Source organism: Microtus oregoni, unplaced genomic scaffold, assembly GCF_018167655.1.
Source record: "Microtus oregoni isolate MIOR12 unplaced genomic scaffold, Mior012 000061F_ref0000440, whole genome shotgun sequence".
NCBI classification, from domain to species: domain Eukaryota; kingdom Metazoa; phylum Chordata; class Mammalia; order Rodentia; family Cricetidae; genus Microtus; species Microtus oregoni.
In genome coordinates this window covers 4,680,396-4,708,160 of record NW_024543871.1, presented here as the reverse complement: position 1 = coordinate 4,708,160, position 27,765 = coordinate 4,680,396, and the positions used below count along the sequence as shown (strand labels likewise).

The following is a 27,765-nucleotide window of genomic DNA, read 5'->3' as shown; positions in this document are numbered from 1 at the left end:
AGGAGTCTGGGCAGTCGGGAAACAAAATAGCAGCCTTCTTACAACAATTCCAGCTTAACATTTGTTGGACATCTGCTATATACTTGGTACTAAATAAGTATATACATCTCTTATCTTCAAAACTTCAGCTTGGTGGAAAATATGTGTCTACACTTGAATCCAAATTATCATAAAGTTTTTATATAAAATTCTGACATCAAAATTTAATATTCATATGATGACTAGGTGCCAAGCATTTTTCTTAAGTTTCTTTACAATTTTGTATGGAAAACATTCTCTTCATTTTAGATGAAGAAATAAAGAAATAAAATAATGTGATTGTAATCATGAAATGGACAATGTCATGACTCATTTGGATCTCAGGGTATGTATGCAACAAAATTTACAAAGTCTACATTATGCTTAAATTAACTATACTAACATAATTAAAATATTTGAAGTAATTGGAATAAATAATTCCAATCAATTCAGATTTATCAGCATAAGGAAAATCAAGGGGGGGGGGAATCAAACTGCTTTATAGTAATGATTAAATATATCTTTCTGGTTACAACATACTTCAGCCATACTACAGTACACTTCACACTAGCCTATGAACTGGCTGCCAGTCTGGAAACCAATACCAGTCTGAGACAAGACTCAAAATTTGAGCCAAAATAAACTACTTGGTAGAAAAATTAGAGCTCCATGCCCACCATATCCCTAACAAAATATTAACAATAAGAAGATTCTAGGCAAGGGACATGGCTCAGTGGGTAATAGTATTTGGCCAGCAATCATGTGAAGCTGAGTTCAAATGCCCCAGAACACACTCACATATAAAGCTGGGCATTGTTGCAAATGCCATAACTCTAGCACTATGGAGTGGACACATGTAAATTATTAGAGATTGGTGGAAAACAGGGCTGAGAAACTTTGTCTAAGGGAAGAAAGAACGAGACAAACAAATAAGTAGCCTTCGTAGAAGCCATTCCTGTTTCTCTGCTTCTCTGTCACTGGGTTTCCACTAAGCTGACTATTTTATATATAAACCCCATGTACACATTTTGTGGATACATATACTGGTCTATAAGCTTTCTTGTTTATACTCAACATTATATTATTTAAATCAATCAATTATGACTATATTCCATAACCTGAGCCATATTGGTGCATATTCTTCTAGGTAAAGGAGAAGTTATTTTGACATTTTCCATATTCAAACAATATAATATTCCCTGTTTTTTAATAGTTCTTATTATATTCACAGTTCAAAGATTTGTAGAGTATGTACATATAAATGAAGTGACTAGGCCTGGAGATAAATGGAAAGAAACCTAAACTTTACTAAATAATGTCAGATCATTCCAAAACTAATCATGTATCAATTTAGGTCATAAATAATGTATCAACAGTTCTATTGCTGTACAACCTTAAAAATATAACATTACCAGTGCTATTTAGTCTTGTTCATCTGCTACAATAGAAATGCCATTGTTCAATCAGCATTTCTCTAATTCATGGTCTAAGAATTTGGTTTATAGATCAAAGTCTAAGGGTGGCAAAATGGACCATCAGGTAAAGAAACTTGTTGCCAAGGCTGAGATGATCTGAGCTCAATGATAGTGGCCAGGAGAGTAAAAAAAAAAGATCATTCACAAGTTGTATTCTGACCTCCACATGTGTGCTGGGGCCCACAGGCATATGTATACACATACAATAAATAAATATATTTTTTAAAACATTTATAAAAGCAGAAAGATACTCTCACTGTGTTGCTTAGGTTGCCCTTGAATCTTTCTGTCTGTGTCCCAAAGAGCTAGAACAACAGGTACATTGGACTTTGTCCAAGCAATGCAAAATTTGCTACAATAAATTCATACAATAAAGTGAACAGAAACCAATTATACATTTGGATCTCTATCACAAATGAATGTACTCATGGAATCTATGGACTCAACATTATAAAATATCCCAATAGCCCTTGGAAGAAACTTAGTGTTTCTCTTCTCATTCAGTAAATCCAAGTCTCTAAGTAAACATTTAGTTTTGTCTTCTTTAGAATTTCATACAAAATCTATAGTGAGTTTTCAGAACACATTCAACTATGTGGTATTTCTAATGTTTTATCCCAATATACTTCAAGGATCTAGAAAGAGGGTAGGCACTAGAAAGTCTCTCCATAAGTCACCATTTAAGGAAATTAATGCACAGGAATTTCTTTAAATATTAAATTAAGGAGAGAAACAGTTAATTAAAGGAAAAAATATGTAGTTTTGTTTTCCATAACAGCCACATTTCAGGATACAGACAAAACAGGGTAAGTCTGATGGATTTTCAATATTACGGTCCTTTAAATGCTGCCTCCTTAGTTGATCTACAGCGAGTATTCAGCAAAGAATTCACAAAGCATTGCAGTTTTACCTCAAAAGGTACACAAATACTGAGAGTACAACTCTCAATACTACAGTGCAGTATTGTTCACAGAATACAGACATTATAAAACCATGAAGTGAAGTAGAATGATTTATATATTAATATGTTACAGATGTGTGTTGGAAAGAAAAATAAAGTATAACAATTGTTCTTGAAAATTTCAAAATGTAGTTAAGCTAGACATATCTAGAAAATACATACACTGTTCTTTTATCTTGTCGGAGCAGTTTAGAAGAAAATTCACTGAGAATATCAAGAAATGCCAAGTTTAAAGGTGGATGGCTCTCCCCTTGTGGATTAGGCTCCTTAAAAGCAAACTCTATGCCATCTCTGCAAAGAAAATAAAATAAAGAAATAATTATTACAATGCATATTACCAAGCATTTTAAAAATTAAAAATAATTTTAAAATCAAAGAGACTATCATGTCATTCTAACACAAAATAACACACACACACACACCCATCATTTAGCTAGCCATCAGCTAAATGTGGCGTGGTCTAATCTACATTCTTTTCTGGTTTTTTGACATTGTTTCCTTTTATGACATAGGCTGTTCTTGAACTTGTGATTCTTCTGCTTAGACCAGCCAAATTTTGGGATTAGACAAGTGTGCTGAAAAGCTCAACATGTATTCTTTACTCGAATGCTCTTTCCCACAAAAATAGTACAAATTCTTATATATTCTAATCAACATTTTCCCATTTTTTTTCAGACTATGAAAGTCATACTCTAGCACATAGGACTACCCCACCTATAATGATTTGCTTAAAGCTTTTTAAAAATAAAAATAAAAAATTAAACTCTAACCAGGGCTCATTAAAAAATTAGATTAAACTCTAATCAGGGCCCAATTTAACCTCATTAGTATCACAATTTAAATATCCCAATTGATCAAGATAACAACCACATTTGTGCTCTATCAAAATGTAAAAGGGTAGAAAAACAATGAAGATAAAATTGGGATAGAAAGCATATATTATGGTTGTTTTTTTTTATTGGTGTTTACTTGATGATTTTGTGGGACTACTAACAGTGGGAATGCGGGTGTCTCTTGAGTCTTTTTTTTTAAATAATTTGCTTAACTCTATTTTAAGCAAAATCTTGGTGTAAAGATGCCAGATCCCCTGAAACTGGGGTTACAGACAGTTGTGAGCTGCCATGTGGGTACTGGGAATTGAACTCAGGTCCTCTGGAAGAGCAGCCAGTGCTCTTGACCACTGAGCCATCTCTACAGTCCAGAGTCTTTTTTTTTAAGATTTATTAATTTATTATGTATACAACATTCCTTCCATGTATGTTTGCATGCCAGAAGAGGGCACCAGATCTCATTATAGATGGCTGTAAGCCACAATGTGGTTGCTGAGAATTGAACTCAGGACCTCTGAAAGAGCAGTCAGTGCTTTTTAACTTCTGAGCCATCTCTCCAGCCCTTTCTCTTGAGTCTTTAGCCTGCTCTTGGGCCCTTTCCTCCTTCTGGTCTGCCTCACCCAGCCTTGATATGATATACCTTGTTTTATTGTATCTTATAATGCTATGCTCAATGGATATTCCTGGGAGGCCTGCATTCTGAAAGGAAATGAAGGAGGAGAGTATATGGCAGAGAGGGGAGATTAGGGAGAATAGAAGGAGGGGAAAATGAATTCAGGAGACTGAAGTCGGGATGTAACAAAAAAAATCTTTTTTAAAAAGAAAGCAGGCTATTAACCACATGATAAAATTTATTTCTTTTTTTCTTTTTTCTTTTTTTTTTTTGAGACAGGGTTTCTCTGTGGTTTTGGAGCCTGTCCTGGAACTAGCTCTGTAGACCAGGCTGGTCTCGAACTCACATAAAATTTATTTCTTATAGTTACTCTATGTTTCTTAAATTTTACCTAAAATTATCACTAATATATTAAAAGGCATACAACAAAATGAAGTAAGAGAGTTAATTAATATTGGAGAAGGATACCTAAAATAAATAAAAGATGTAAGTTGTATGGAATTCATATGACAGTGCACAAGAAAACCCAGGGCTACTGCAGAGGAGGTGGTAGCATTCTGAAGGATGACATTTGAGCTCAGTTTCTTCTGACTTTCTTAAGAACAAGTGTGCTCATGCATGCATGTGTGTGCACTTATAAAAGAAGAGGAGATCCCACATGGGTTCTTAAAGTAAAAGTTTATAAACGAATAATAAAACAAGACTAACTAGCTATTCAAAACAAGCAAAGGATAGACACAAATAAGATTCATGAAACTACAACACTAAATAAAGTATTAGGAGATTGATTACTTGTGTAGCATGGCAATGGCTTCTCTTGTTTTCAATTGGTCAAGTCCAAAAGTTAAAGCAAAACGTCGAGCAAGTTCTTTTATGCCACTAAATGTTGAAGATGATCTATCAAAATTATATCCATTCTCTTGTATCATCTCATTAAAAAGCTGTTTGTAAAAGAGAACGCAACGTCAGTATTTTTGATAAATATGGATTAATATATTTTAAGTATATTTTTCAATTAAAATATAAGTGATAATACCTAAAACACGGATTTTAAAAATTATGATACAAAAATGAGCATAACTGTGTCACATCACAACTCCAAACTCTTTAGGTTAATTTGGTCAAAATACCAAACACTTGGTATTAACTGGGAATAAACACATATAACAACATAAGGAAAGGAAAACTCATTGTGAGCTATTAAACAACTATACTCTGCTTTGGTGGTGATGGTGCTGAAATCCAGGGTCTCATGAATGCTAGTCACCGTACTGTTTACCTCCAAGGGGTAAATTTTCGTATCATGAACTTCCACCATAAAGTAGCAAAAGCTTTTGAACTTTGATATCCTATAACTTAGAAATTCTAAGACTTTATTCAAAAAAATATTTATGTACTATATTATGCACATATTTTGGTGTTATTTATAAAGTTATGAAGACCTCAATATCTGTCTAAAAATTATAATCCATCTATAAAATGAAGTATCATACAACTATTAAATGCCAAATAAATCTAGATACCAGGGAAAATAAAATCATTATATCAAAGAGATAAACACTACTATGCTCACTGTATAATATCATTAACAGTTACCAAAGGATTGAACTAACTTAATTGTCCACACATAAAGAAATATGTCATGTACCACATAATGCATGCAAACACACAAAAGTATTATTTAGCCTTTAAAAGGTGAAAATTTATGTCATTTGCAAAAGAGTGGATGAACCCAGAACACAATCCTTTAAGTGAAATAAGGTAGGCATAGAAAACCAAATATCATATGATCACACTTAATGGAACAAAACAAAAGTTGGAGCCAAAGATATGGAAACTAAAATAATTAATACCAGAAACTAGGACAGTGGAATAGGAATAATCAATTAGGATGATTTGGTTCCAAAGAATAACTTTACAATATAGTGGGTAAAGTTAACAATGAAATAGATATTATAGGGACAGGGATGAAGCTGAGTGGTAGAGGATCTTCCAAACATGCACAAGGCCCTGCGACCAACTCAAAAGAAACTACACACACATACTCTTTGTCCCACAAAAATACTGTATATTTAAACATTGCCATTCAGGTGCAGTGGTACAGATCTCTAACTCCAGCCCTCAGCAGGATGAGGCAAAAGGAATTTCAGATCAAGAGAGCCTGGGCTACACACTGAGACAACAGCAAGGTGTTTTAATGGGTAAAGGTCTTGTCATCACATCTAATGATCTAATTTGATACTCTCACAGTGTAGGCGAAGAGAACCAACTCTCCCAAATTGTCCTGTGGTCTGCACATGTACAATTTGGGACATTTGCGCACATGCACAAACACAGAGGAAAAGGAGGCTGGGAAGATGGCATAGTGGATAAAGTGCTTACCATGCAAACACAAGAATCAAAGTTCAAATCCTAGCTCCCATAGAAAGCCAAGTGGATGTGGAAGCCTGCCTATAATACTAGGTTAAGCAAGCTCTTGGTTCAGTGAGAGACCCCACCTCAGTAAAGGAAAACAACCAAAGACAATATTCAAGAGTCAATTTCAGGCCTCCACACTTATAACTGCATAAAGGTATATATACATGCATACATATTCATGCACACACACTTCACACAAACATATACTAAAAAGAAAAAAGATTAAAATGATCTTACTTCAAGTTATGAGGTAATGACTACACGCAACAGCCAGACTCAATCATTTCACATATGTATATAAATTTCATATACTATATTTTGTAAATATTTTGTATTGCTACTTTTAAGAATTGTCTGTCATGTCCTCTGCCCAGTTTCAATTATTACATTTTTGATGTATGACAGTTAATTATGTTAAGCTGATACTCAGTCTTACCTGCTGCAAACTGAGAATAAGGGTCTTAGCACACTGAATTTTGTCAATTTGCCTCGTTTTACTCATTGTTTCTTTGATGATATCGCCATAATCATTATAATACTAGAAAAAAATAATGCAAATTAGAATTTACTCTCTGACAATAAGACTAAGTTTATGTTAATACTATAAGCACAAAACAAATTATGCATTTATAATTCCAAAGATAGGAAATTTATAACAGTACTAAAAATTTAAGGTAATTTCTAAGACATAATCTTTAACTTAAAAAATAATTTGGAAACCCCAAACTATTTAAACAAAGAAGGCATGAAATAAAGCAGTAACTAGGTTAGATTGAGTTCCAGAGGTAACACTAAGTTTTCTTTAATGACAATAAATATAAACAGTTACTCTCATTGTTAATGAGATGCAGGCCAACTTATAGATTTGGTTTATAGAACAAATAGCCTATGAACAATATTTTTAAAAAATTACTGTGACTAATATTTCCATTACATATTACATATGTGCATTTTCTAATTTAAAAATTTAACACCTATAAAAATATCTATAACTGGGAAGAGCTCTGGGAGTCCAGCTGAAGAGAGGAGGGACTATATAAGCAAGAGGGCAGTCGATATCATGGCAGGGAAAGCCACAGACACAGCTGACTCAAGCTTATGCGGGCTCACAGACTCTAGACCAACAGCTAGGGAACTGACATGAGACCAACGTAGGCCCACTACATGTGTGTGACAGTTGTGTGGCTTGGTCTATTTGTAGTGCCCCAAGCACTGGGACTGATATAGGATTTCCCTCTGTATGCTGTGATTACCGTTAGTTAATGAATAAACAACTGCTTTGTGCCTACAGCAGAGCAGGGTGGGGTGGAGCAGACCTAGGCAGGGAGGACTGGACTGGTTGCTGGGAGAAAGAAGGGCGGAGTCAGAGAGAAGCCAAGGAGCCTCTGGGAGACTGCACTGGGAACTTTAAGCAGTAAGCCACAGCCTTGTAGCAATACACAGAAATGGGTTAAACTAAGATGTAAGAGTTAGAAAATAAAAAGTTAGAGCTAATGGGCCAAGCAGTGATTTAATTAATACAGTTTCTGTGTGATTATTTCAGGGCTGAGCAGCTGGGAATCAACAAGCGGCTTCTTCCTACAGTGGGACCTGGTGTAAGAGCTGGCTTTTTGGAACCTATTCCCTACAGTAGGATGTCTTGCTCGGCCTTGATATAGGGGAGATGAGCTTGGTCCTGCCTCAACTTGATTTGCCAGGCTTTGTTGACTCCCATAGGAGGTGTTACACTGTCTGAGAAATGGATTGAAGGGGTGTAGAAGGAAAGTTGGGGAGGAAAAATTGTAGCTAGTATGCAAAATAAAAAAATTAATGAGATCTAACAACACACCCAAATATTATATATATATATATATATATATATATATATATATATGATTTGTCAGTTCTACTTTTAATAAAGTTAAGAGGACAAATAGAGATAATAAATATTTTCCATGATGGAAAAATATTGCCCTCAATTCAGAATATCTAACCTAAACCTTTCAAATTTGTTTTAAATTTTTGATGTAAAATTCATTCATCATGACAAATGATATAACTTCAAAAACAGAAAAGTGAATTGGCTTTCACAAATTACTGCATTTTTATTTGTAAAAGCAATGGATGCAGTTGCTCAGGCCTTAAATCTCACAGTCAGGAGGCAGATACTCGTGGATTAAAAGGCAGCCCAGCCTGGTCTACACAGTGAGTTCAGGACAGAAAGAGCTACATGATAAAACCCTGATGAGAGAGAGAGAGACTGAGCCATATTCTTTTAGTATAATTAACAATATCCTTTGGAGTCCTGCTTCAAAATGAGGACACCTCACATACATTTTTGAAAGTTATGAATAAGCTCTAATTGCTAAAGGAATGTAATTTCTTATGATTCCAGTTAAGCTGGGATGGGACATTTTCTAATATTCAAAATGTAAATGATCACAAACCAAAATGTCCATTAACTGAATTAGTACAGATATGAGAAAATGTTACTCAAAATGTTAACTGTTTTAAGATAAATATTTATACTACACAAAAGCAACTCAGTATTTAAAGACCTGCAATGGTTCCACACAGTCAAGCCATTATTAAAATTTCTTTTAAGCATGATATACATTTCTATGGTATATTTCAACCTCACCTTCATATACTGCTTGAAGATATCTGCAGCTGTATTCATCTCCACCACAGTATATACAATTAGCTTACAAAATGCTGCAAGTAAATTTCTCCTCTTATGTAAAGCTTCAATTTTACTGGCTTCATCTTCTTGTTGACCATCTGGGGAGGGGGAGAGAATTCCCAAAAATCCGTCAATCTTATATTTTATTCCAATTATATTATTTAAAATATAACTTATACCGACCCTCTTATTGGGGAGTTTGAAAAGGGAAAAGAAGTATAACAAAAATTAAATTTCACAAACTACTAAAAAAAATTCCAATATAATACATTTTTTAAGACATCAAAAACTCATCATGGAAAAGGAACAGATGCAGCAAGTAAAAGGAATTGATTAGTAAAGTTTTAAGCTCATCTTACTCGTTCCCGGATTTTTCCAACAGGAAGATTTGTCAAAAAAAACCTGTACATTCAGAACCTGTTGGTTAAAGTCTCCTTCACTGAAGGCAAATTAATCTGAGAAAACCTATCATTTCCAAAAATGATCTCACCCTCCACGATACCTGATTCGTTCTTATACATTCTTATCTATTTAAACAGGCTCTCACTATACAGATATGACCGGTCTAGTACTTCCTAAATGGACCAGGAAGGCCTCAAACTCAGATCATCCTCTGATTCAAGTGCGTCTCTTAGAGGTGGAGACAAGAGAACAGATGCCAGCTAGCCTAACACTGCAAAGATGAACATGGATAGCTTGTTTCAAGGTGTGAGGACTGACAGGTATAGTATGTGTGTGTATGCTCAAATTAACACAGATACAGTAATATAGGCAAATACACACAAAGAATTTCCCTACGAACAGATTTCAAATCTGAAATTAATTATGAATAAAACTATGGTAGACAAAAAAAATCTAGAAGAACCGTACTATATCAGTTTTGGTTTGTTATTAGTTCTTTACAAAAAAAGCTTTTCAATATATTTAATAACCCATTTATATTTTGTGAACAATTATTTAGTCTATATGTAGCTACCCTTTCAAGACAAGATTCTCAATATCTGAAAAACCCTCCTGACACCCAATAGGAAATTATCTACCTCAATTATTTTGGGTGCTAATGACTTAAAGCAGAGCATAAAGAATGCTAAACCCATGTTCCATTACTAAGTTACACCTGAAAACCCTAACACCAAGTTCCAATTTAAGACAGAACATCAGCAAAATATTTATCCTCAGTATATGCTCCAATATGTCAAAGCCATTTGCCCAGCAACTTAAAAGCTACATCATTTGCTTAAAATTTTAAGATTATACTCAATGTTTTAAATTAACTTAATTGTTCCCATTATAGCAGATCATTTTTACATAATATAATTTTTAGTCATTAGTGATACTCTTAAGAACTTGAAGTATGGATTTCTTCCTACATACTAAAATTCTCCCCCCCCCATTTTTTACCAGACAGTGGTGGCACACATCTTCAATCCTAGTACTCAGCAGACAGATGCAGGAAGATCACTGTGAGTTTGAGGCCAGCCTGGTCTACAGAGTGATTTCCAAGACAGCCAGGGCTATACAGAAAAAAACCTGTCTTGGTGGGGAGTAGGGGAGAGGGAGACATGGGATGGGACGGAACAACACAACTGTTTAATATGGTATGAATTTCAAATCATATATGTAATAATTTACAACACAAGTATTATATGACAACTGTATTGCAATGTAAGTAATATGTTGGTAGTGGGCTGATTAAGCAATTGAACTATGTGACAACCTGTGGCTAAAATTACACTACAAAAAACAGTATACAATCAAACTTCACCGTTATGTTTATATACAGTAAAAGAACTTATACTCCTTTCCAAGTAAATAAGTATATTTGTTGTAACAGTCTATAATTGGGGAAATTAGAAACAATCAAAATGTCTTAACATTAAGAAATGTAAATGTATAGTGGTCAAGTCTTATGATGCTCAGTAGTTGAGACAAATAAAATGATTACATGTCAATACTAAAAACAATCTCAAAAGTATATTGTAAAACAGTCAACAACATTTATAAGGAAGTTAATAATAGAAAATTACTTAATGAAAAACTTCCAAGTAAAATCAAAATATATGATAAATGCCAAATTTATGACAGTGGTTATTTCTAGGTAAAAGGAAATAAATTTATTGGTGAAGGGACATGCATTGAGGTAAGTCTTCTTTCCAAAATATACTACCAATACAGCTAAATTTGAGAAACACAGGTGGTTGTGTACAGATGTGTAATAGTTTTTTTCCATAGGAGTAGAGTATACTTCATTAAAATAATTTAACAGAAAAAAAGCAGTCCAAGCACAGAAGACAGAAAACTTAATTCTAAGAAGTTGCTACAAAACTGAAGCTTACTTTCATTTGATTTGCAATGGTCTCAATGAAGTCAAAATAGTCATCAACAAAAGTTATAGAGCAAAACATTCCCAAGATATTTTAGAGTGCAACTATAGTTTTCATACAAATTTTAGAGACTTCATATGCATTTCATATTAACGTTGCCAATCAGCTGAACTTCCTCTACACAGTCACATGTTATACAACCTTCCATTACCTAAAAAATACATTCAACTATTTGATTTCAGATGTTTTGTACTTTAATTCCTGAGTGAAAAGACAGCCTCATTTTTTTCACTGTCCAAGACATCTAGCAACCTGTACATCATTGTTTAATGTATAGCAAGAAGTATACCTATACCACAGCTGCAAGTGAAAGGTGAGAAAGTGGAAGCATAAATGTTCGGGGGTATTCAACTTCTGACACTGTCATGCAAATACGTGCACATTTATAACTATCCTGGGATACATGCAACTAAAATATCAAAGGGTAAGACATACTTGATAAACATTACTAGAAGGATTTTTAATCACAGTTTTGGTTACACTTTGCTTCCCAGTTGTATTCTAGGTATGTTCTCATTTTGTGAGCACAAATTATTACACTGCTTAATAACGGGCCTCAAGACAAATCGAAATTTTACATTGACTTAGGAACTAAATTCTACAAAATGGAGCACACCATCTGCCAGATTTCATTCCTTAGTGTGTACCCTTTGGTTTACTTCCTATAGGTAGTGATGTTTGGTTGTATGAAGAACAAGTAGGGCATTTGCTTATACTTTCCTTGGCTTGTTGAAACATAAAAACTTTTAAAAACATTTATTATTGACATGTTTTTTTTTAAGAAATTCTGAAGCCTTCAGCACATTTCTACATTACCTTGTGATAGAGGACTTGGCAGACCCATATGGGATCAGATGTGTGTTATGTATATGGGATGATTCCTATTCCTGACTGTAACTTATAATTAAATAATAAAGTCAATTCTGTATTATCTAGTACAAATTTAGCGGTTTCAATATGTAAAACAACTCTTGTGAATCAGGAACTATGTTGAGAGGTTATTTAAAAATGGTACCTTTAGTACCATTAGAATAGCACATAATTCTGACTTTTGGACAGAATCATAAGGGTTTTGATAGGGGCTTAAATTTTCTTATTTATACCCTGCCTTTCCTGCATCAGTATAGAATGATCCAGTTATTGGTGTGTCCCATATAATGCAACAAAGGATCCAGTTACTTCTCTTTGTAAGTTGAATTCTATTGCTTTTGGTATAGTCGTTGTTAAACTCTTCCCAAAAATTACTATAAGCTCTTTCCTTGAGTTCATTATCTTCCCATAATTTGTCAATTTCATCATTATTAAAGGGTACTAATTAATATATGAATAGAAAGGTTTTATTTCCCTTTAAATGTTTCTTAAAAATAAAAAAAGCATAACTAACACACAATATACTATTTGGTTTTCCATAACTGCATATTCAAGTAAGGGACCTGGCAGTGCAATATGGAGAATAAGAAATACGAAGATAACTTTAAAAAAAGCCCGATCAGTTTAATTATTGAATTATGATTATTCTGGATTACCAAGAAAAAAGTTTCAAAGATCATTTCTAACATTCAAAACTCCCATGATCACAAAAATATGAAAGCCTACAACATATAAATATACAACAAAGCCACATAAATGTCTTATTCTCTTCAAATTATCTGAATATGGTATCATCAATTTTAATCAATTCACTCACAATTGTTAAGGAGATTCAAACTAGAAATATAAGAGTTAGCACTAGTAAGAAGCACATATCTATCTGCAACACCATATCATCTTTATAGTACACTGATGTTATAGAATGCAAACCTAATTTCATATTGAACTTCACAGTGTTAGTAAACATACACACAATGAAATAACAAGAATAACATTACCTGCACTAGGGAGAGGAGTGGGGGGAGAGGGAGAGGAGTGGGAGGAGGGGGAGGGAAATGGGAGGCTGGGAGGAGGCGAAATTTTTTTTTTCAATAAATAAATAAATAAATAAATAAAACATTACCTGCACTATTACTATCATCATCCTGTTCAATGAAGACATGATCCAAAATAAAGCTGAGCAACTCAGACTGCAATGAAGAATCAGGAGTATAAACTAATGGTTCTAACATGTCACGCCCTCCAGACATAATCTGATGACTGAAGATCATCAAAATATCACACAGAATAGTGAAGGCCTGTTTAGAAAGGGGGGAAAATGTTATACAGGTACTTAGCAAATGTTATAAATAAAAGAATATATTTAGTTTAGGAGAAAATCTAATTTTCTATATTTGAAATCATTAATGCAGTTAGTTGTTTTCTTAACATTTTAAAGCTGAATGAGCAGTGGTGGCACATGCCTTTAATCCCAGCAATCGGGCAACAGAGGCAGGTAGATCTCTATGAGATTGAGATCCTGGTGTACAGAGTGAGCTCTGCGGCAGTCAGGACTACAAATAGAGAAAACCTGCTGTAAGACAATGGTCTTGTACCCTGTTGCTTGTATTGTTTTAATAAACACTGATTGGCCAGTAGCCAGGCAAGAAGTAAAGGCAGGGCAACCAGGTAGGAAGTAGAGACTAGGCAACAAGAACAGGAGAATTCTGGGAAGAGGAAAGGCTGAGCCTTAAGTCTTCATCCAGATGCAGAGGAAGTAAGATAAGAATGCCTCGCTGATAAAAGGTACCAAGCCATGCAGCTAACAAGGACAAGAATTATGGGCTACTGTAAGTTATCAGAATAAGAAGCCTGAGCTAAAAGGCCAACCAGTTTATAATTAATGTAAGCCTCTGTGTGTTTCTTTGGGACGGAACAGATGTGGAATTGGGCAGGACAGAAACCTCTGTCAACAAAACCCTATCTCAAAAACAAAAACAATTAAAGTTGAAAAGCTTACTTCATAAATAATGACTACTAATACAAGCAACAATTTCATATGTTCTTTATTTTTAGCAACATTAATGGGGTATATATGCTGTCATATATACACATGGGCATATAAACAAGCAATATAAACTCTTATTAAATTATAATCATTTTATTATGTATAAGTTCAACTGTTTTTTAATGTACAACATATATACACATACTGATTATATAACATACTGTTAAATAAGCTGCTTAGAAAACAAAATGTGGCAATTACTAACCTGTTCCTTAACAGTAGTATTCACGTTGGTCAAGTAATGCTGACATATCTGACAAAATACCCTCATTTGCTTCTTTAAACGCAGTAAGTCCTCCTTGAAAAACAATTTATCATGAATGTTTTAAAATATTGTATTAACAACTCAGTACTTCTTTGAAATGCCTGCTTACATAAATATTATTATGGATAACTATGTCAGCTCTACTTTAAATATCAACTTAAATTTATTCTTCATGATTTATTACAAAGGAAGATGAATCATTTCTCTTGTTTGTCAAATCTCTACAAGGTGCACAAACTATCCAATTTCAATGTATAAGTACCACTCAAAGGACTTTAAGTGAGCATACTACAAAGAGAATTGCACATCTATGTTTACTGATACGCTATTCCCATGATTAAGCCATGGAACCCTAGATGCCCAAGATCAGAGGAATAGGAAAGGAAAATGTATTATATCATTTATAGGGAAATGGGAGGAAGTGGAGATCATTGTGTTAAAGGAAATAAGCCAGGCTCAAAAAGACAAATATCTAGTTTTTCTCTTATATGCAGCATCTATACGTGTTACAGATATATTGCTTTCGATTAAGTACTTGTATAATTTTATGCATATAATTTGTATAACTAAATTTATTGAATATCAAAAAAACAGTGACACAGAACAAAGGTATCTATAATGAAATTATAAACTCTATACTGAAATAATAATATATGGATATACATACATCTATGCTTAAATACAACTAACTGCAATTCTGATAGGGGATGAATAGTTCTAAAGAAAAGAAGAGTGAAGAAAAGATAATGCAAGGAAAATGAATTAGAAAAATTTATGTGCTATTTCATATACAAAATATAGATTAAATACACAATCTATAAACACTCATACATGCACACACAAACATGTACACACAAAGTCATGAAGAAAATTAGGAATATTTGGGGAAAAGAAGGGAACTAGATAGAGTGGGGAAAGAAAACAAGGTGAGATTGGGAATGAGGATATAAGAAAGTACAATTGTCCTAGTTTGCTGTGGCTGTCAACCTGACTTAATTGGGGAACTGTCCAAATCAGAATGGCATTTCGGTGAAGAACTGTCTTCACTAATAAATGAAATGGGAGGGCCTAGCCCAGCACTGTGGGTGGTGCTACCCTTTGGCAGGCTGTCCAGAGCTGTATAAAAAAAAGCTAATTGAGCAAAGAACTAGAAATTAACAAGCTAGTAAGAAGTATTCCTCTGTGGTTTCTACCTTAGCTTCCTGTCCTGATTTCCTTCAATGATGAATTATGACATGGGTGTATAAGATAAAATAAACCCCTTCCTCCTACAAGCAGCTTTTGGTTATGGTTTTAATAAAAGAAACAAAAACAAACTACAACAATGATACACATGAATGAAAATGTCACAAGGAAATTCATTATCTTGTACATTACATAAAAGAAAGGTTAACAAAAATCAAAGAATAGAAAAACTTAAAAATTAATTGGTATGTTAACAGATAATATCCTTAATGGTCTAGGGAAACTTTCATAATTAGATATGGCTAACTTTAAGAAAAACAGCAACTCAGAATGTTTAGGGCAAAAATTTATGATTTATGCACATTTATTATTTGAAAGTGGTCAATTCATGGAAAATAAATGGAATGATATCTTGTATTTCTTATTTGAAAGATAATGAGATAATTGAGAAAACTCAATTTCATAATGTTAACAAACTTCAAAATGTCCCCTAAACAAACACATAATAAAAAAGTAAATGGAAGAAAACTGAAGATAGAAAAATTCCTTCTTCGGAAATATTTATGTACAGCCTAATTCATCCCTCCCAGAAACTTAATAATTAGAAAAATGATCTTAATTGATATTATTATCCTCAATTGTTAACTTGATCTTGGGGGCTAGAGTGATGGCAAAGTAGCTAAAAGCACTTGTTGCTCTTGTAGAGGACCATGAATCTATTCCCACAGTTTCTCACAACCATTTATAACGGCAGTTCCAGGGGATCCAACAGAGAAGCAAGTGATGTGTATACATGCACACAGGCAACACATTGATGCACATAACTAAAAAAATAAAAAACCTTAAAAAATATGAGTTTGAGAAACCTTGAAGACTACCAATAAAGTGATCTCAGGACATAATTAGAGAACAAGATAGTATAAAGAAAGTTGGTTCATTATCTTCAGTGAATATAATCCAATCACTTTGTACAATTAATTTAAAGGTTCTTGGTGGAAGGCACTCAATCACATTTTGCAAAATGTATCTGCCTAGGACTGGTGTGATGAAAGAGCAGTAAAGGGCAGCTGTTCTTCCAGAGGTCCTGGTTCAGTTCTTAGCACCCACATAGAAACTTAAAACAATCTGTAACTTTAGTTCTGTGGGATCTGATACCCGCTTGTGGTGTACAGACATACATATAGACAAAACATCCACATACAGAAGTAAATAAACTATTTTGCTATATCTGGTAAGCAATTTTGAGAATGTGAAAAGTCAAGTTATATCATCATTATATGTGAATTATTTTTAATTAAAAATAATACCTTGATATGTTCTTTCATTGTATATACAAACTAGAAATGACTACATATAAGTCAGAAATAAGTATGACTTCACTGAATTAATTTGCTCTTACTAAAAGTACAAATCTGCTGAAAATAGTGACTAATATTTAGTAAGACTACCACATACCTTTGTAGAACTGCTTTCAGTTATCTTAGCAAGCTGCCAAAGAATTACATAGTGAGTACACTGCAGCGCATGAATAACAATCTATAATACAGAAATAGAAGATTAGAGGTCAAATTTACCTCACTAACTTTCACTTGTCAAAGTTCAGTATGTAACATATAAACAAACAAACAAACAAATAAATAAAAACAAACCTGCTCAGCTCAGGCATATCTCCATTTTCAATTCCGGTTTTTAAGAGTTTGTAATTACAAGCAAACAAATCCCACTTTGAAAGATCATGGGCACTGTTGAAAACAAAACAAAAAACAAATTAAGCTATATTTAAAGAGAAACTAAGATTGACCATAATTGTTTCAGAATATTATAACATGCCCCTATCAAGTGATTTCTTCTACAAAGAAAAAAAAAACCCAAAGAATTCGAAAACATAATAATCCATAAATTATGCAAAATTATTTGCTATGATTTAAAAAAAAATCAGAAACTCAAAGATATAATTTACTTATGAAAAGCAGTGATCCTCTTCAACGTTGATAATACCTGATATGCGTCATCTTCATCAGGTTCTTCTCCCTATGAATATTAACCATACGTTAAGAAAGACCAAAATAATAAGCCCAGTGGTAGTGGCTCACACATTTAATCCACCACTCAGGAGGCAGAGGCAGGTGGATCTCTGAGTTCCAGGCCAGCCTGATCTACAGAGTGAGTTCCAGGACAGCCAGTGCTACACAGAGAAACCTTATCTCAATAAACCAGAAAAGGTGGGGGTAAGAGGGGGAGAGAAGGAGGGAGAGATTGAGGGAGTTGAGGTAGGGAGGAAAGGGAAGAGAGGAAAGGGAGGGAGGGAGGGAGGGAGGGAGGGAGGCAGAGAGAGAGAGAGCAATGAAAAGAAAAAAGGAAGACAGAGGGACTGATTAACCAACCTACTGAAATAAGCTGGGCACGGTGGTACCTTTAATTCCAGAACTGAGAAGCAGGCAGATCACTTAGTTCCAGATCAGTCTGGTCTATATTGTGAGACTATTTCAAACACATGCACCCAAACATGCATATACACACAATCAATTTTGGTACAGATCATGGAAAGAACTACCAAGTAATAAAATCCTAGGCTATTATAATGGTGATATAACCTTAGAAAAAAGAAGACCAAATAAAACCTACAAATAAGCTTCATCATTCAAGTCCTCTATCTGACAAATTTAATACAATATGACTGAGTCAACCTAAGACTGTAAACAGAAGTACGTAATGAAAAACAGAGAAAAAGAGAATATGGTTCTCCCTTTTCCCATTACATAATACAAACACAAAACTATTTTAAAATTTTCCAGTTTTCCAGTACTAGATGCACCACCAATAAAGAAGCACATTAGATGACAAACAAGAAATCATACAGCACCTAAAAGCAAAAGCTAGGTAAATGAAAAACATAGTATTCAAAAGAAAAAAATAACAAAGAAATCACATATAAATAAGAGAAATTCTATGAAATATACTAGTCCTGATCGCTCACATTTTGGAGAATTTGTATGAACCCTATCATTTATGGTACTGACATCAAAGTTCCTCAAAATTAAACCATTTTATAGTTTAATTTTTTTAAGGTAACAGAATTTAGAACAAACAAACTACTGTCGATTTTACACTAACTTAACTATAGTCTATTCAGTCAAGAGCAGAACAACTAAAATCTTTACAAGTGGTAATTGCATATGAACATATATATATATATAATCCTCAAATTGTAAACCTTAAAACCTAGAATGTTATACATAAAATGCTAAATACTTTTATAAAACAGGAAATTACACCTTAATGATTGGCCATTAATAAAACCGGTGGAATGCAAAGAGTCTTTGAATAAAGTTCTGGATGGCCTCATATACACTATGAAATTTGAACAGGTCTCAAACTAAAAATAACCCTTCTGTCTCAGGTTCTAGAGTGCTAGATTATAATTGTTAGCTACTCCATCCACCATTGTTGCTGAATATAAAAATGTTCACAATTTCTAAGTTCTGTGAACAGTATCAAGAGTGAATGTCTTCTGGGCATACCTTTAATCTTAGCACTCCAGAGGCAAAGGCAAGCAGGTATCTGTGAGTTGGAAGCAAGCTTCTACATAGCGAGAGAATGTATCAATAAAAAAAGCTAAAGAAAGCTGGGTGTATTGGCATACACCTTTAACACAGCACTTGAGAGGCAGAGGCAGGCGATCTTTGTGAGTTCAAGGCCAGCCTGGTCTACAGAGCTAGTTCCAGGATAGTCAAGGCTACAGAAAGAAACATTGTCTTGAAAAACAAAATAAACAAAAAAGGCTAAAGAAGATAATTTGAAAATTATGACTCGATTCAAATAAATTAAAACACCTATGTATATATATCTAGAAAAAACACACAAAAATATATGTCTATTTGAGTACCAATGCAATAATCCTCTTTGAAAGGACAACATAAGAAACTACAAACCTACAGTGACTATAGTAGCAACTTAAAAAGGGGCTATGAAGACTACAATGGCTTTGCCCTCAGTCGAATTCTATTATCTATACATTAATAGCCACTGTTTCAACTAAAATCAGGTTTTCTTTAGAACAAAAGGCAAAAAAAATTCTAGTTTTGTCTTCATCATTGCAAAGTTGCATATCTTTGCCATATTCATATTTTAGTGGAAGAATAATAGCAGTTTGATGATTCACATAACTAAAAAGACTCACCAACACACCACTAGATTATCATCAGGACTAATACTGAGTGACTCAGTTACTGGAAGGGAAGGGTCCAAAATACTTATAATATATACCTCTTGCAGAAAATCTTCAAGAAGCCGGTTAAATTTATCTGCCAATTCATCTATCAGCTGACTTCTTGAAATATCTACTCTGTTGAAGATTGTGAACTCTTCATTACATAATGCATGGTAAGTTTTAGAGCATGCTTCTAAAACATCAGTATCTGTGTGCTTCTCTACAATATTTCGGATCTGGCGCAATAAGGCATCCAAATGCTGCAAAATAAGATTTATTTCATTACAAACTAATAAGGTACAGAGAGAAGGATATAGCTTAGTGGTAGAAGGTATGCCCATTTTGTGCGAGCCCTATTAAGGAATATACAGTAGGCATAGTGTGACTATACCATACCACCAACTGTAGCAGTTTTCAAATATACTAAATGTGAAGTATAAGACATGTATTTTCAGACACTTTTATAGTTTGGGAAACAAATGAACTAATTGGCCCATATTTATTTCTGCAACTTTAATAGAAAAAAATAAAAAAAATTTAATAGAAAAAAATGTCTCAGACATTTGATAAGACTGTTAACAATTGTGAAGAACTTTCAATGGTTATAGGAACATACAAAAAGTATTACATAAATACTAGATAAATTTGCTTTGCAATTGTTACTATCTAATAACTCAGGACAAATATCCATAAATGATCAGTGAAATAGTCATACAATGTATGAGAGAATGAAAGTATAGTTATTGGTATAAAGCAAAATAGTTGTCCATTTATACCATTCTCTAAATCAAATTGGTCTAAAATATAGAAAGACCTAGTAGAAACAGGTTCACTCAAAATTCTACAAAAACATATTTATAATATAAGAAAGCTGTATAATCGTGTAGATTAAAACGGCATTTTCTCCTCTAATATTTTATACACAGAAAACATCTTACCTTTTCTAACCGTCCAGTGGTATAAATCTCTAAATCAAAGTACTGAGGTAACTGCAGCAAATTGGTCACCTTTTCTGCATCAACAGAGTACTTTTGGGGGAAAAAGAGATAATGTTAAAAACATTATAATAACACTAAGTAAGAATGTGCTGTGCCATTTTGAAAGAATATGTGATTTAGGAGTGACATTAAGTAATCAATGTAATCTTACTTTTGCTAATAACTGTGGGAGGGCCACAGCAAAAAGTTCCGTGATTTTTGTTCTGTCATCCAACTGTGTCTTCTTCTCCTTTGCTGTTAGCACCTAAACAACACAAAGATGTTCTATAAACATTTACAAAGCTCAATAACTTTTAAATCCTCAATTTTTAATTAAAACAAATAAAATAATAATATTTTAAATGATGGATACAAAAATTCTGAGGCAGAATCTTGCATTACTATAGCTCACACTGACCTCAGTTCATTTTTTTAAGTCTTTCAAGTGGTGGAATTATCAATTAGTGTCAACATGCCTAGTCAAAAATTCCCTAATATAAAACATCAGCCTTAAAAGTAATACTTAATCATAATTAAAGGGGGGTAACATTGGGTGCAATGGTACACAGAACTCAGTAGGCTGAGGTAGGAGGAAATAATAAGTTCAAGACCATTTTTGGCTAACTAGTGAATACCTAGCCAGCTAGCCAGGGCTTCATACAAGACACTGTAGCCAAAAAAGTAAATAAATTTAGTGGAAAGCCATGTAAAAAAAGTAATTACAACCACAAAAAAATCAAATACTCCTAGAATAAAGACAAAAATTCAATTAGAAAAAAAAATTGGTGGAATTAGAGTAAACAGCACATTCCAAAATCCCTCATAAATCTGGAAAACTTTAAACCTGTAATTTTTAAAAACAGGTGACAATTATAGAATGGCAAGGGAGGATATATGTGAACAGGAAACTTATGAGAGACTAGGTAAAATACAGAATTAATGAACACTACATTCATAAAAAGTATTATAGGAGAGAGATCTGAACATGAATAGAAGAAAATGGCAAAATCCACTCCTGTAAACCACTAGATCCAATAAACGAGAGAAAAGAAAGCTCCAGTAGCAAGGAGGGAACAAAACCCATAAATTTTTAGATGAAAAAAAAAACAAGTTGCTTAAGGCTGCAGAAATTATCAAGTACATTATCTTCTACAATGTACCTATAAAACTGGAAAGTGAAGTAGCAGGTCCCAAATCTCTGTAATCTATTTATTTGGCTAGAGAGCAGAAAATACTGAACAACTATGTCTCCAAAGTTCAAAGTCACCCCACACTCCAACAGAAAAGACTGGAACCAAAAAGCAGGTAAACACTCCACAGAAACTGATTTTAACTGAAACCCATTGCAAAATGCAAACAGAACACAAGTCTGTAGACAATGGTGGCTCAAGTCTTGATAAGAAGAAATTTCCAACTGCAATGGTAACCTCATAATATGAAAGAAAACGGGAGGCTCAGACTATGAGGTGACACCCTCCTTGGTAAAGGTTGAGTCCAGGGTAGAAGTTCAAACCTTATGGGCAATCTGTTTAAAACCCACTGAAATATATCCAAATGGATCTATCACATTGAGCAGGTTTCAGCTGGACAACACACACAGGCTTATTACTCTCACACTGGCAGGGTTAAGTGCATAATACATCTTACTCTTCCATAGACTTAATCATAATTTTCTTATAATTTTAATGATCTTTAACATTCATGTATCCAAACAACTTCACTACTCCCTTCTTCTGGTTACTTGTCCCAACTCCAGTATATTTTTGTTTCCATTAAACTAATTCCTGGTCTTACAAAGCTTATTTTCTTACATTCCTGTCCTCAGTAACTAATACCCAACTGCACGCTATTCTATCATCCTTTTTGTATTCTACAAAAGTTATTGAGTTTAAAAGAGCAATTGCTTTCAATATTACTTTATGTTCCCACCAGGCCTGCTGTCACTAGACTGAGTGGCTATTGTGGTTAGTGTTCTCTTGGAGTGGTGCTTCAGATCATGCATGCCCTGTGTCCTGAGCACGTGGGCCGAATGGTACAATCTAATCCTACCAGATGATTTTTTTTTGGGTTTATCAAGACAGGGTTTCTCCTGTCCTGGCACTAGTTCTTATAGACCAGGTTAACCTCGAACTCACAGAGATCTGCCTGTCTCTGCCTCCCAAGTGCTGAGATTAAAAGTGCACGCCACCACCGCCCAGCCATCCTACTAGAAGATTTTTTAAAATGTAAACTGAAAGTATAAAGATGATCTCACCAACAACCTAATTCAAATATATAAACCCTAATGCAGAAACACAGTATCCATGAAAATCCAGGGAACATGACTCCCTGAAGTCACTGATCCTACAGCAGTATTGAGGAAGGGCTCATAAAGCCCACTTCCTCCCAGGGGAACTACTCAGGGTAAAGAGTTGCTAAAGAAGGCGGAGTAATATAACCAGTCACTTAGGCAAATAACCTTTTATTCATATTGATACAGGAAACCCTAATGAATAAAATGATCGACAAAAAATTAGTATAAAAGACATGAAAGAGAGGGAGAATTTATTGAAAAGAAGAGGGATCGTTGAAAAGAAGTTCACCAAAAAAGGACTTGATATGAATATATGTGCATGAAATAAAGAATAAATTTTTAGAAGATAACATTTAACTGCATTTAAATGATCAATCAGAATAACTGTTCACAATATAATACAATGACAAATATTTATGAGTTCAAGTAAAATGGCAGAAATTGTACACTCACTAATTTAAAAAATAGATAATGATGTATTTCAAGAATTCTAAGATGTAATGGTGAAAAAAAGGAGATTCAAAATGTGTAACTAGGACAATGGTGTGCAGAAAGCATGTAAAAAACTCAATAGAAGGAAATAAATCCAATGTGAAAATGATTGGCTTTTTGACATGATCTGTGCTTTTATATGGTATTGTTCCTTAATGTATATGAATTACTATTCTAATAAATTAGGGCATGCTTAATCCTAGCATTGGGAATCAGAGGCAAGACAATCCCATTGTGTTAGAGGATGCCCCAGTCTACAAACCAAGTTCCAGAAAAAGCAGGGCTACACAGTGAGATTCTGTCTCAAGAAAGGAAGGGATGGAGGGAATTGAAAAAGACACAAGATGGAAAGACTTCCAATGCTCATGAATAGCCAGAATTAACATTGTGAAAATGGCTTTATTAGCCAAAGTAATCTACAAATTCAATTTAATTTCCAAAGATTAGAATGACAATCTTCACAGAAAGTAAAGAAAACAAACTTAAAATTCATATGAAAGCAAAAATGACATCTAATAGCCAAAGCAATCCTAAGCAAAGAGAACAATTCCAGAATTATCGATATACTATAGAGGCATAGTTACAAAGACAGCACAGTATTAGAACAAAACAGAAAATGGTGTGGAACTGAGTACTCGAGAGAAAACACACACTTATAACACAAAAACACACCTATTATCAACTGTTTTTTTTTTTTAATAAAGATGCCTAGAAAAGAAACAGCATCTTCAATAAATGGCACCAAGAGAAGCAGATATCCACATGTAAATGAATGAAGCTAAATCTGTATCTCTCAGTACAAAAACTAATTCAAAATGGATCAAAACCATTAATTTCAGATCTCAAAGCTTGCTGTGATGGAGGAAGGTCATTGGTTAATTAATAAAGAAACTGCTTGGCCTGATAGGTTAGAACATAGGTAGGTGAAGTTAACAGAACAGAATGCTGGGAGGAAGAGGAAGTGAGCTCAGACGCCATGCCTCTCCTCTCCAGGAGAGACGTGATGAAGCAAGCTGCCAGGTCAGGCATGCTGAATCTTTCCCGGTAAGACTGGTGCTACACAGATTACTAAATATGGGTTAGGCAAGATGTGAGAATTAGCCATTAAGAGGCTAGAACTAATGGGCCAAGCAGTGTTTAAAAGAATACAGTTTCCATGTAATTATTTCAGGGCATAAGCTAGCCAGGCAGTCGGGAGCTGGGTGGCAGGAACGCAGCCCACAGTTCCCTTCTATACTGCTGCTATTAAAGGAAAAGAAGAGAAAAGATCTCAAGGTATGGCGAGGACTTTCTGAACAGGACTCCAATGGCTAAATATATAAATTCAAGAATTAGCAAATTGTATAAAATTAAAAACTTCAATGCAAAGGGAACAACCGAGAGAAGTGACAACCTAAGAATGGGAGAAAAGATTTACTAGCTACAAATTTACCAGAAGACTAATATCTAAAAACATAACTCATTCAAGAGATTATGTTAAAAGTATGAGCAATGAACAGGCTAACTTTCAGAACAGACAGTTCTCAAATTATGAAATACAAATAGCCAATAAATATGAAAAAATGTTTAGGACCCTTGGCCATCAAAGAAAGACAAATTAAAACAAGATAGAGAATCTATCTCACCCTAGTCAAAACAGCTATCACTATAAAAAAAAACAATTAGCAACAACATCTGGGGGAAGTAATGGGAATAATCAAAGTTGAAGTAGATCAAGGGATATGCCAAAGCATTTGCTAGAGTTGTATAAAAACACATTTATAAAAACTTTTATAATTAATTTATCATTTAAAACTTAATTTAATTATTCAATACAATTATTCAAATCTACTTATAGATAGATAGTTAGGAACATGAAACATGACTTTTGGAACTTAGGCAATAGTGATATCAAACACTATTTTCACTTACTCCAGGTTGTTAGTCATGAAACACAGGTAACCAGTTCAGAATTCTAATTGGCTATTCATAATTAGAAAAACAGAAATAAAACATAAAACTAAGATTAAAACACATAGAACCTGGAAACAACCTAAATGCCCCTCGACTGAAGAATGGATAAAAAAAATGTGGAACATTTACACACTGGAGTACACTACACAGAAGGAAAAAAAATGACATCTTGAAACTTGCAGGCAAATGGATGGATCTAGAAAACATCATATTAAGTGAAGTAACCCAGACCCATGCAAAATGTCCTGGATTATTTCCACCACACTGCAAAAAAAGATGATTAAATAATTAAAGAAAACAGTAATAGAACAAAATAGACTGCATTATACCCTGGTTCAGTATTATTTCATGGAATATTAAAACATGTAGATATACATATATTTGCGTGTCATAATATAAAAATGCATTTTGGTGGTTTACAATAAAACATTTGAAATTTAATAGATTTTCAGACATTTGTGAACTTCTAAACAAAGGATTAAAATCTGATCCCTGGAAATAGGAATTAGTTCACCATCATGATTAATAACCTCTGCTTTATTACTAATTTCATATTAGAATAAAATATGAATCTATAAATATACTAAAATATACAAATACAGTACTCTACATATACACACTTCATTTGGTCTTGAAGACAATGTCATTCACTGTCATCTCACCTATCAACATTTAAAAAAGATCAAATTTCTCCAATTGCTACTACTTTAGAATTTACTTATAACATATATGTATACACAGATATGTGCACACATGTATACATGCAAAAGTAATTAGAAAAGTAAAACCGAGCTTCAAACATTTTTGTTCTGTGGTAAAAATGGCCATTAAAAAAAAGCTACCAAATATAGAGAAAAGAAGTTTAGAATAACAAAAACATATTGGCATACCCTTTTTCCTGTCCCTCTTCCCACAGGAGGATGACATTCAGCTGCTTGTCTAATAGTACAAAGCATTATTTCAATCAAAGCACTCTCTTGTCTGTTAGAGCTATAAAAAAAATCAGAAAGAGTTAACCTATTTCTTTTCCATATATGCCTCTTGTAACTCTTATATAAGTTTCTTCTGCCTATGAACAGGAACTGACCTAATGTACTAAAGAAAATCCCATTATTATCACAGAAAAGGGTTAGAAAAAGTTAAAATCTTACCTTCCTAAACTTCAGAATTCTAAGTAAATTCACTGTTTATGTACATAGGTAAAAGAAAGTATGAATCCAACCATCACACACAAATTTTAATATATATTTTCTAAGTATATATTGAGAAATTGTTTCAAAATATAGCCCACGTTAGCATAGAATTTCTTATGTAGTCCAGGCAGGAATAGAATTCATGATCCTCCTGCCTCATTCCTCCAAGCATGTGTCACCATACCTGGCTAAATGTACTAAATTTTGATAGCAATTACATCTTTGATTCCCAGTACAGATAAAAACAATTACACAAAGTTATAACACTAACAAAAACTAACAGAATTTCCAAAACAGTATTGACAAACAATAACATAATTATCCTTACCTTCCTCTCCACTAAGTGGATCTTCTAGCAACAAACTATTCATACATTCCCAGTCTTTCAGTAGCTCAGTAGCACAGTCCCACATGCTATCCACAAGGTATGCTGCATGCTCATGTAACTAAAATTTAAAAACAACATGCCCTTAGACAAATAGCATACCAGACTTAGGACAAAAGATGCTTTGTTAATAAATACCATGTCAAAATTCTTAAAAAGCAATCTAGTTCTTAGATCAAATGAACTTAAGAATATACAACTACTGTAGTTTGCTGTATTCTGATGTGGGAGTGTCATATATCAATCTGTTGATTTCATTGGTTAAGCAATAAAGAAACTGCTTGGCCCTCATAGGTTAAAACATAGGTGGGAGGGGAAAACAGAACAGAATGCTGGGAGAAAGAAGCTGAGTCAAGGAGTCGCCATGATTCTCCCACTCCAGGCAGATGCAGGTTAAGATCATTCCTGGTAAACCAGCTCGTGGGCTACACAGGTTATAAGAAATGGGCTAGTCCAGGTGCGAGAGTTAGCCGAGAAGAGGCTAGATAGAAATGGGCCAAGCAGTGTTTAAAAGAATACAGTTTCCGTGTAATT

The 27,765-nt window shown here is 33.8% G+C and overlaps 1 protein-coding gene across 1 annotated transcript in view; it reads right to left on the bottom strand.

The window, feature by feature from the left end:
- Stag2 (stromal antigen 2) overlaps positions 1-27,765 on the bottom strand; it is a 133,670-nt gene that overhangs the window by 10,950 nt on the left and 94,955 nt on the right. Inside the window, 15 exon segments of the mRNA XM_041639915.1 lie at positions 2,617-2,745; positions 4,690-4,838; positions 6,752-6,853; positions 8,936-9,075; positions 13,355-13,529; positions 14,484-14,576; positions 17,184-17,266; positions 17,385-17,470; positions 17,689-17,759; positions 19,995-20,198; positions 20,877-20,966; positions 21,088-21,180; positions 26,544-26,636; positions 26,639-26,643; positions 27,175-27,292. Coding sequence (XP_041495849.1) covers positions 2,617-2,745; positions 4,690-4,838; positions 6,752-6,853; positions 8,936-9,075; positions 13,355-13,529; positions 14,484-14,576; positions 17,184-17,266; positions 17,385-17,470; positions 17,689-17,759; positions 19,995-20,198; positions 20,877-20,966; positions 21,088-21,180; positions 26,544-26,636; positions 26,639-26,643; positions 27,175-27,292 — 1,631 coding nt within the window.